The sequence below is a fragment of the Blennius ocellaris genome (genome assembly GCF_963422515.1).
Source record: "Blennius ocellaris genome assembly, chromosome: 11".
Lineage (NCBI taxonomy): Eukaryota > Metazoa > Chordata > Actinopteri > Blenniiformes > Blenniidae > Blennius > Blennius ocellaris.
In genome coordinates, this window is record NC_137660.1 from 20,961,607 (window position 1) to 20,972,992 (window position 11,386).

The window sequence follows — 11,386 nt, forward strand, 5'->3', positions numbered from 1 at the left end:
TGAGCTGTTACACAGAGGAGTTACAAAACATGAACACGAGCCAGTGACACAGTCACGTGTACTGCAGCGCTGGGCGCGCAAATACTTGATGTTTTTAGACTGCAGCGCGGAACAAACAGCACAGGTAAGCTGCCGATCCATCCTTCTTCCGTGCCGACTGGTCTTGTGAAGCTCTGGAGCGTGCGTTGTGAAGCTGTCGCTTTGTTTTAGGAGAGAAAATGAAGAACAAGCCAACCAAGTCGGAGGCGTCTGGGAGTAAAGCGAAGAGAAAACCCGAGCAGAGCACAACTTCCGCTCCCTCCAAGAAACCGAAACACAAAAAACATGGAGAAACATCGAAAGCGGGTATCGACGTGGCTTTACTTGTATTGCATTAATTGCATGTAAAATAATTTATTAATTGATTCATTAATAATCTTTGGGTTCGTGTGTTATGCAGTGCCTCAATTCACGTTTGCAGGAGTCCAGAAGAGGTCTGGGTCTGGGAGCATCCTGCATTATATTTACAAGAGCACTCTGGGCCAAGGTCTGCACACACAGATGAGACAGGTAGGAGGACCACTGACCCACCCCTACAACATCCTCCTGGGGTTTTTAATGCTGGAGCATAACTTTAAGATTAGATGGAGGGAAAACGGGATTTAATGCAGGCTACTGAACGCATTTTATAAAGGACATGCCAGCAGATTAAACAGCAATGGTATTAAATCCCACCTTGACTTGCTTAAGTTTGTAGTGTTTATATTTTCTGGATCTGCCTCCAATTCCAGATGAATTGTCAAGGTGGTCCAAAACTCAGATAAATAGAAGTATCAATACATTCACATACCACATACAATGTAAGACATGCAGTGTACACAAAGCTTCTCATTGTATGTGCCACCAACCCAGTTAACCAGCCCATATTGATAAACACCGAACCCATTTGCTTAATGTGTTCTGGAACAAAATATAATGATTAGAGTGGTCGGTGTGGAACATTACATAGTTTTAAGTAAGGAGGATCATGATAAAGTCTTCTCAGGTAAGTCGAACTATGTTGGAGAACTGTGAAGACCCCTTGATACAAACCTACAGATACTATAATAAGCAACATTAGGAGAATATTGTGGTTTCACTGGTGCAGCAGTGGCAACAAGTCATGACACAATGAGTCAGTCGATCTCTGCACAAAAACTCCCGACTGGAAGTAGCAACTCTATAAGTCTGTTGATGAGTATTGATTTAATCATCATACAAACCAAAAGTATCTCTGTGGCATGTTTTGTCAGTTGTGTTTTCACCTCCGTCATCTTCTCCAGTGTCTCCAGGAGCTTTTTGTTCGCTCTCTGTCGTCCTACGCAACCCGCAGTGTGACCAGTCCCTTCGACCGCAGGATCACCTGCCTGGAGTGGCATCCCACTCATCCCAGCACTCTGGCTGCCGCCTCTAAGGGGGGAGACATTTTTCTGTGGGACTTTAAGGAGCCCACAAAGAATGCCTTTGTTCAGGGGGTGAGTTTCAATTTTTTTTTTTTTCTTTCTATCTAATGCATGTGTAATACATTTTTAGTGTAAAGACCATTACCATGTGTCTCTGACATCCTAAGCCTGCAGTCTCAGCTTGTTTGATGATCGCCCTGCTGTTGGTTTTCTGCTCAGATGGGAGCTGGTGACTCAGTTACAGGCATGACGTTTAACCAGTTAAATCCCACTCAGCTGTTCACCTCGTCAATTGGGGGTACGACAGCACTTCGAGATTTCAATGGTGCGACCATAACGGTGTTTGCCAACACCGACACACTGAAGTAAGGCTAAGTCCCCTATTTTTATGTGACTTAAAATTAAAACGGTGGTGAGTTTTCAGCCTGTCAGCCCAGCATCAGTCTTCTTATCAGTGAAATCCTCACGGTTTCAGTGTTTGTGCTGTGAAGTAGCACTGTGCGGTAAAACTATCTCGTTAATGGATCACTGTTAAAATGAAGGTTAATTGCAATGATAGCCTTTTTGGCATGTTCTCAATGACGTGACAGTGTGCTGCAGCCAGGGGCAGAAAAGATTGGTACCATGATTTAAAAAAAGAAAGAAAAGAAAAGGCAAACTTCATAATGGCGTGGCATTTGTATTTGTGTGCACAGAGCGGGGCAGGAGACAGTATCGGAGGGATGAAGTTTTGCCCCAACGATCCCTCCAGAGTCTATGTGGCCACGGGTCAGGGCACAGTGATCCTGCAGAACTTTGAGGGCCAGGCCCCCGTCGCAGTGTCCAGAACGCGGGACTGTGGCCACGATCACCATGATGTTTGGTGAGGAGACTGTGAAGAACACTGATGCTTGGCAATTCTACAAATATACTCTTCCTCTACTGACTCTGCAGATCACTTTGGTTTATTTCAGTGCAAACATTCTGTCAGCTACGATTTACCTTTGACTCGTATTGACTTGAAACATGTCGTGCAACTTTAATAGTTACTGGAAATATATATAAAAGAAAACACATTCACAGAGAATTTAGCTTATTACGAGTTCCTTATGTACAACAGCTTCAGATTTCCTTTGTAATCCATCAATCAATCAATCAGTGAGTTATTTACAGAGCAATTCCCATCCGATCAAATGCAGCACCAAGTGCTTTACATGTTAAAAACTGCCGCCCTGTCTTGCTTTCGAGCAATATCCTCACTGCAAAGATTCTCCTAATTGTACTTAAACCACATGATTTTGTGGCGCTTGCAGAACAAAGAAAATGCTTTTAGAAATTCTGCAGGGCTCACATATTGTATAACCTTTCACCAGAAATGTGTCCTATTTGACTGAAACTGTAAAGTGTGTGAAAACAGATCCACGGTAACGGGAATATTATTTTGGCTATTTTTACAAACACTACTTTTGAGTGCTCTGACCAGCGTAAACAAACTTTAATTCACCTGAAAAAAATCTCTCAAGTCCATCTGCATTGGCAATAGAGGAAAATGAAAGAATGCTTTTTGTTTGGGTAAACTTTATGTTGTGCATGTTTATATTTAATTAAATCTGCAGTCTATGTTTTTTTTTATTTTATTATTATTTAAAATTGATGTCTGTGTGTGAACTGAAGTCAGCAGGTTCACCAGTGACTGTTTAGATACTGCACCTTTAAATTTACACAGGATACAATATAAAGTAAAATGTACTATCTGGCTTTATAATCCACATTCCATTGGCTCTATGATTTGATCTGGTTCTGAAGCTTTTAAGTATCCTCTTAATGTTACACTTGTAAGTCGCATGTGGTAACCTCACATTGTTCTTTGTTTTCTTTCAGTTTTTGGTACTGCTGTGTCGACGTGTCTGTGAGTCGACAGATACTTGTGACGGGAGACAATATAGGAAAGCTCTTACTGTTGGGCTTGGACGGACAAATGGTGCGAGTTTGTTCTTTACTTAGTAGGAAAAATTCACCATGTTCGTGTCTGATTCAACCTCTGTTTGTGTCTGTGAGGAAGATGTGGATTTGCTGATCTTTTGAAGTTGTACTGAAATGTTTACTGGCAACACACAAAGGAATTTTCTCTTGAAGTAATTTTTATTTCTCCTGTACGCGCCAATACGCTTTTGAGTGAGAATTTAAATCGGCTCCGTTAATGACTTGTGCCGTCATTTTGATGTTTCAGATTTTTAATGACAAGTTGCACAAAGCCAAAGTGACCCACGCCGAGTTTAACCCTCGATGTGACTGGTTGCTGGCGACGGCCTCCGTTGACCACACAGTGAAGCTTTGGGATCTGAGGAAGATGAAAGACAAGACAAGCTTCCTGCATGAAATGCCTCATGAGAGAGCGGTCAACTCGGGTAAAAGCCTGGCGACGGAAAAACTCTTCTCTGACCGATTTCTGAAATACAAATCATATTGACTTTTCACCTTTATGTTTTACATTCACATCTGCAGTAAATATGGTCAAAGTTGCATCGAATGGAATCGTTAACTGAGTTAACTTTATAGAAAATCTTTCATTAGTCTTCTTGTAATCCCTGTTTAATGAAAGCAAACGGAGGTAACTCAGTGTGACGGTGTTGTTGTCCCTCTTAGCGTATTTCAACCCGATGGACTGCACCAAGTTGCTCACCACAGATCAGTACGACCAGATCCGAGTGTACTGCTCCTCTGACTGGTCAAAGCCGCAGCACATCATCCAGCATCCACACAGACAGTTTCAGCACCTCACACCCATCAAGGTTGGTTTACTGAACAGAATTCTTGGATGTTAATATCCAAATTGGAGTAGAATTAACGTTTTCTAGATAGTAATCAACCAGATTCTCTTTAAAGAAATACATCCCAGGAAGAGATCCTTTGTCGTTTATGCACTTCATGTATTTTATTACACTTGTTGTTCAGGCCACATGGCATCCTGTGTATGACTTGATCGTTGCTGGTCGTTACCCTGACGCCCGCGTTTGCACCGGCGACCAGAGGACCATTGACATCTTTGACTCCAACACAGCAGAGCTGGTGTGTCAGCTCCACGATCCCACCGTTAATGGGATCATATCTGTGAGTGCTTTTTTATTTTTTTACAACCTCATGAGCATCAAAACAAAACACTGTAGTTTATTGAGACTCGGCTTTGTTTTTTCAGGTCAACAAATTCAGTCCTACGGGTGACGTGCTTGGATCTGGCATGGGTGAGTTCCAGAAGCAGGACCCTAAGGGGTAATTGATTTCAAGGGGGTTGGGGGGGACGAAACGAGTCAGGGTGACGGTGGAGGGAAGGGTCCATCAGTTAACTCTGTTGTGCTCAATAATAATCCATTTCCTGATTTAATAAAAAATTCTTATTCTAATTTCTCATTGAGCCCTCCTTGAGCCAGTCAGGTTGAGTTAAAGAGCAGCATTTGGCCTATTATTTTCTTACCCAATTAGTTATTTTCTTATCTGACTCAACATCATGTTCATATCGTTAAAAAAGGATAATTATGTTGGCATAACCTATGAAATGACCCATATTGCTGAATGGTCATTGTCAGGAAGTTCCCATGTTGAACGAGATGAAGTATGGAATATTGTCTGGTACAAAATGAACTGTATCGTTTGTTTATTTAACATTGAGTCAGTGCTTTGAAGAAAAATGTCTTGTTCCCTCAGGTGTGACGGCACTCATCTGGGACCGAAGCGAGTCTTTGGTCAATGAACAACACGGCCAGCAGGAGGAAGCCTCGTCCTCAGTGGACACTCTGAGAAGGAGGCGAAGCAGTCAGCCGCGCTCCGCCGGCGACCGGAGGGGTCCGGCTATGGATGCAAAGCTGAAGAAAAAACTCGCCTCTCTGGAAGAAACCGAGACGAAAACCGTAACTGAAAGTGTCAAAAAGACAAAAGCTCAGATGAGAAAAAAATAATCTGTAAAATAGCCGGGGTGTAGAACTACTTCTGTTATCGTTCTAACTTCAGGGATTGTTTCTGTGTTTAAAATTGTCTTTTATAAACTGGAGGTTTATGGATGTTTTCCAGCACTTTTTCTACTTTTTCCACAATAAATATGTTCATTCCTACTGATCTGATTTGTTTGACGGCGACTCATTGATAAGAATGCACAATAGAATCATGTTGAAGGTTAATCGCACCTTTTATTTTTGATTGAATGGCAGCACATATGTCAAGCGTAGTTAAAGAGATAACTTCCACGAATTTCACGGACTGTGATATTTGCCAGCTGGAAGAGCACTTCACCCCAGGCCTCCCTTTCCACCTTTCTTCTCTGATGCTGAGCCTGATGGGAAGAGTAGACCAAACTGAGGACAAGATTCTCAAACTGAACCTCAGTCAGTGGTCTCCTCAAACCCTTCAGCTCGCTCGCCAGCTGCACCATGGAGCTCAGACTTCTGGGGATGTCATCATTGATCTGGGACAGAAAAGAGCGTCCCTGCCTCATCGACGCCATCTCTCCATCAAGAAGGGCGATGTTGTTGTCCTGGTCCATTTCCACCCCAGCCAGCAGAAACTGCATGCAGCAGGGATGAAGAAAGACCCGTCTCTTAACGCTTGCAAAGAAATCTGCACAAGCTTTTGGTTATCTGCACATGGAACTGAGTTGAGGGAAAAAATGGGAACAAAGTACCTCAAACATCAGGTTTGCATTTAAGACGGACGAGGCAGCGTTTTGAGAAGCAGGACTTGTGCCTGCAGTGACATCTAAAGAGAAAGATACAAGCCAACTCACATATTTGAAATGAGTCCCGGCAGATTAACTGTACCTTAATGGATGAAAAATTAGCATGCTTGCTGTTTTAATCCATCGTGCACTTTGTTTACAGTCCCTCTTTTGGAACATTTAAAATTTTCTGTCCTTGTCGCAACTCCTTGCAAATGTGCTGTTTTTACTTACCCGGCAGCAAACGCTCAAAGCAAAGCCAGAAAAAGATCTTAAAAAAGTTTTTAACATCCAGATTCATGGTTCTTCTGATTAAGTCCAACAGAGATCACACCTCATCCGTCTCTCCTCCTCTCTCCCTTGCTCACTTTAGTGAATCAAGGCAGAAGAAACGCACTGAATACCTTGCATTTTTCCACCCAGGAAAAAGAGAGCGAAAGCCAGTTGGCTGTGATGCAGAGCAGACTGCAGCATGTTGGGATGGTGGTTTGTCACACCCACAGAACAAAAACCTTTCATCTATCAGAAATGACAGAAAGTGTCCTACTGAAACGAGCATGAGCTTAATGATCATGTAAAAGTGAGGAGCAACCACATCATGGAGGATTTTAGTTGTTTTAAAAAAGGCTTGCACATTTGTGTCCATTAACTAGACACCTATTAGCTATTTATGCCATGCCTATTTATGCCATTTTTGCCATGTTTATAGACGTAAACATGGCATATTTACGTCTATATTAGATGACAGCAGATGACATATGTGAATGTAAAAATACAAATGTGACTGCATAGCATTAAATAAATCACGATGCAGTGCAACATGGTACAATGGAATAATTAGATAGTGAAATAAATGTTTTTATTTAATATAAAATGAACTCCAATTTTAATGAACTAGTGATACATTTAATGACACATTTATATATTTAATTTCAATTTGAATTAATGGATGACGGTGATGGTGTATTTATTTATTTATTTTATTTTAGCACATTTAGATAATTAAATAATTTGATAGTGAAATAATTATATATGTTTTTTACATAAAATGAATTGGTATTTTAATTAATTAAGGACACATTTATGTATTCAATTCAAATTTGAATAAATTAATCACACTTTTCATTAATTATTTAATGGTGTATTTATTTATTTCATTTTGGCACAGGCAGCCCTCCATATCAATCCTCCATAAATTCATAAATCTAATTTCATCTTGGGAGTTAAGTGTTGAAGCCGGGGACTGTAGTAACACAGCTCCGCCGCACAGTGGCAGCACCGCAAGCTGGTGAGTTGTGTCGACAATGCGCGCGGATAGTTTGTTTACTTCCGGTGAAGGGTTCAGCTCCTCCTGAATGATAAAGTAGTGGAGATTAAGGTAAACACGCGCGTTTGTTCGTCAGATTTCAATGAATATTGTTTCGTCTCATTTGAAGGTCCAATAATGACTCAACTTTAAATGTGTAGTGATTGAAAATGTACCCGTCTGTGCAATTAGCAGGGTAGCTGCTGTGCTGCTAACACAGGCTAAACACAATCGTAAACAAAACTGTTTTGAAAACGCAGCTTCAGCGGCTGTTTACTATTGTAAACAGTTGCGCTCCCCCTGTGAACTATCATCTGGGGTTCATCTGCTGTTATTCTTACTCAAATAAACATATACTCATATTTAAATCTCTTGAATTGGACATGATTAGTATTTCGACCACGAGTCCCAAATGATCTTTGATCTCACGTGGCAATTGAATCAGTAGAATTGTTTTATCTTAAACTTGAAAAATTATCGATTTTTTAAAAAGCTATTTCTGTGTCTCATGTCACAAACACTTGTTCATTTGAGAATAATCAAACATGAACTATTTTGATAAATGTTTAATATGCGAGTGTTTTATAAGTGTCATTCACCAAATGTTGTGCTTATTGTCACTTAGTTTACTGATTAATATGAAATAATTGTTATCAATGTGAAATTCACGTTAGCTGTAGAAGTATTTCGCTGGTAAAAGATGAACCACATACATCTATTCTTTTCTAATCTTACAAATGTTCTTTTGATGAGTCAGGAAAAAAAATCTGTTTTATAAACAGTTTGAGTACATCTATTATAAGGTCTTACACGAATGATGAACATATTCATATATTCAGACAATATTTCAAATGACATATTTGAGACTACCATACAAGACTAAACCAATTAAGTAATGACTGTTTTTCACAATCAAAGTGAATTTACACAGAGACAATATTTTGTTATGTCCATTTACCAGTGAAAAATTGTCACTCAATTATTTAAGCAATAATAAAGACTGAACTTTATTACTCTAATAAAGTCTGGATATATTGCAGAATCATTCCATTAGTTCATCTAGGCTCTACTCCATAAATTTGTGTCCCATTAATAACAATCCTTTTGTTTTGTTACATTCTCTAAGGTGAGCAGAGAAGATGGAGTCCAGCGAGGAGGGCGGCCTCAGTGTCGGGGGGTCTGTGGGAGAGGAAAACTACTTCCAGGGATATACATTCACTGACCGCTCCCATTCTAGTCGTATAGTAAAAAGCATCATGGACCTGTGTTTGGAGGATGGCCTGTTTGCTGACGTCACCGTTACCGTAGACAGCAAAGAGTTTCACCTGCACCGGCTGGTGCTCTCCGCGCAGAGCAGATTTTTCCGATCAATGTTCACCTCCAATCTCAAAGAGTCTCACAATCGCTCTATTGAGCTGAAGGACGTTAGTGCTACTGTGTTTCAACTGCTGGTTGACTACATCTACCACGGCACAATCAAACTGAGGGTGGAGGAGCTGCAGGACACATATGAGATGGCAGACATGTATCAGCTGACCGCTCTGTTTGAAGAATGCTCCCGCTTCCTTTCGCGCACAGTGGAGGTCAAGAACTGCCTTCAGGTTCATTCTCAGGTTTTTTTCTTTTTGCACACATCCAAAAGTTATTGATATTTTTATTTCTTGTTAGAGCATCAATGCAATTTTTTTCCCCCCTCAGGTGATGTGGCTTGCAGACAGACACAGTGACCAGGAACTATATACAGCAGCCAAACACTGTGCTAAAATCCACTTGACTCAGCTCCACCAGACTGAGGAATATCTCAACCTGCCTTTGTGTCTCCTCTTGGACATCATTAAAGGTATCATCATTTTCTGTTTATGTTACTGTTTTTGATAATACCACAGTTATCGCTTTCTCAAAGCATGCATGCATGCACACAAAGCTTCAATGAAACCACAACATAGATGTTTGTGAGCATATTTGTCCACCACCCCCTCACATTGGAAAACATTATATAATAATTCCATTGAAAATACCTTGTGGTTCTGTTCAGATGGTGTTCCGAGCTCCCAGAATCCAACAGTTGCTATTGAGTCCTGGATAAACCACAACAAGGTTGAGCGAGAAGAGTTCTTATGCATCCTCCAAGAAAATCTTAAGGTAACTTGTCATTTAAATGTTTTTAGAAGCAAATAATTTTTTTTTACAAGAGTATTGAAATTCTGATCATTTTGATTGTCCATTTGTTCTTCCCGTGTGCAGGAAATCGGCGAGAATGTCCACATTTACCTGATTGGGAAAGAGGAGACAAGGACTCACTCCCTGGCTGTGTCTCTCCACTGTGACGAGGACGACACGGTCAGCGTCAGCGGGCAAAACAGTTTATGTCATCAGATTACTGCAGCCTGTAAACATGGAGGTGATCTGTATGTGGTGGGGGGTTCTATTCCACGCCGCATGTGGAAGTGCAACATGCACACTATGGACTGGGAGCGCTGTGCCCCACTGCCCAGGGACCGCCTCCATCATACCATGGTGTCCGTGTCCACTGAGGACGCTATCTACTCTTTGGGAGGTAAGACATTGCAGGACACGCTGTCTAACGCTGTCATCTACTATACAGTGAAGGACAACATGTGGACAGAGACCAGCCAGCTGGACACTGCAGTGTCAGGCGCTGCTGGTGTTAACCTGGGCGGTACCATCTACCTGCTCGGCGGGGAGGAGAACGACATGGACTTTTTCACAAAGCCCTCCCGTCTCATTCAGTGCTTCGACACCTCCGCCCAAAAGTGCCAGATCAAACCTTACATGCTGCCGTTCGCGGGCTGCATGCACGCTGCGGTCCATATGGACGTAATCTTCATCGTAGCGGAGGGAGACTCTTTGGTGTGCTACAACCCTCTGCTGGAGAGCTTCACCCGCCTGCGTTTCCCGGAGGTGTGGAGCTGTGTTCCTTCTCTCTGGAAGGTCGCCAGCTGTAACGGCTGCATTTACGTCTTCAGGGACAAATGCAAGAAAGGTGACGCAAACACATTGAAGTTTAACCCGGCCACATCCGTTGTCTCTGTTATCAGAGGTATAAAAATCCTCTTGACAACCTGGCAATTTGTTTTGGCCTAACCTGTCCTCTGGATGTCTGGACAGACAATCAGGGAAGACTTATATCACAAACTATGACTTCACTCTTCAGACATCCTGCGAAGAGTCCGACCCTATAAATGTATTTACTCAGCTGTTTCGCTCATTCCATTTAGTCTTCACCACCGGCCTTGTAATGGCAGTTCAGCCATGTGTGTCACTTGCTTGTTCAACAATGTGTCTCATTGTAGATTACTTAAGTCAAACAATTTGTGGCGATGCTGTAATTCAGTGATGAGCAAATTAGTGGTTTTCTGTGCAATGCTTGTTTGACATGCATGAAGCAGCTTCGGTGTAAAAGTCGTTACTGGGTCTCTTTCAGTGTACCGTGATGTAGACTATCCTAAGTCCGTGTGCATTAAAATGATGATGTTTTCTAACTTTTCAAATTTTCACAGTTTCTTGTGGTAAGATTGTATTTTTCAGTGCAGAAACTGTGAACAGAACTGTCAAATATATCACTGTTGCTACAAGCTGTCGATGCCATTATGTATTAACTATCCCTTATTAGCACTATGTCTACTACGTGGAATTAAGCAATGTTCATTTTTGTAATTCTTCACGGTGATTCATAAATCAACAAAGATGTGAATTCTAACAGTATTTATCTTTAATTGGAAGTAGTGGTTGTAAATGCCGTGTTGGTGTTGGTGCCGCTTTCTGTCCTTGTGGTTGAAAAGGGGAGTTGAAGGAGAGAAAGCTGTGACGGAACAGCCAAAACTTTGATCCCATTGATGTGTTGCAGGAGGCTGTGCAGCTGAAACCCAAGCCCAGTAACATGTCAGACTTTGTGAACTATTCTAAGCATCAGTTGCTGACGCCGAGATGAGGGGTGGGGGTTTCTGGGGGCAC

General features: G+C 41.6%; 3 protein-coding genes across 3 annotated transcripts; 2 read left to right on the forward strand and 1 right to left on the reverse strand.

Annotated features, from left to right (window-relative positions):
• Positions 1–218: 218 nt before the first annotated feature.
• On the forward strand, positions 219–5,477 carry ddb2 (damage-specific DNA binding protein 2; the record flags this gene model as incomplete). The annotated part of the gene is made up of 10 exons (XM_080504954.1): positions 219–345; positions 440–549; positions 1,302–1,493; positions 2,117–2,283; positions 3,282–3,381; positions 3,631–3,808; positions 4,047–4,192; positions 4,356–4,511; positions 4,597–4,642; positions 5,103–5,477. The coding sequence occupies 10 exons, from the start codon at positions 219–221 to the stop codon at positions 5,351–5,353; spliced, it is 1,473 nt and encodes a 490-aa protein (XP_080361080.1). The 3' UTR covers positions 5,354–5,477.
• A 133-nt stretch (positions 5,478–5,610) lies between these two features.
• Positions 5,611–6,467, reverse strand: LOC308136412 (protein FAM180A; the record flags this gene model as incomplete). The annotated part of the gene is made up of 3 exons (XM_080504749.1): positions 6,340–6,467; positions 6,073–6,146; positions 5,611–5,955 (listed from the first exon to the last, which is right to left on the reverse strand). The coding sequence occupies exons 1-3, from the start codon at positions 6,404–6,406 to the stop codon at positions 5,611–5,613; spliced, it is 486 nt and encodes a 161-aa protein (XP_080360875.1). The 5' UTR covers positions 6,407–6,467.
• A 974-nt stretch (positions 6,468–7,441) lies between these two features.
• On the forward strand, positions 7,442–10,816 carry kbtbd4 (kelch repeat and BTB (POZ) domain containing 4). The gene is made up of 5 exons (XM_080505260.1): positions 7,442–7,483; positions 8,538–9,012; positions 9,110–9,251; positions 9,447–9,553; positions 9,656–10,816. The coding sequence occupies exons 2-5, from the start codon at positions 8,551–8,553 to the stop codon at positions 10,514–10,516; spliced, it is 1,572 nt and encodes a 523-aa protein (XP_080361386.1). The 5' UTR covers positions 7,442–7,483; positions 8,538–8,550; the 3' UTR covers positions 10,517–10,816.
• Positions 10,817–11,386: the final 570 nt, after the last annotated feature.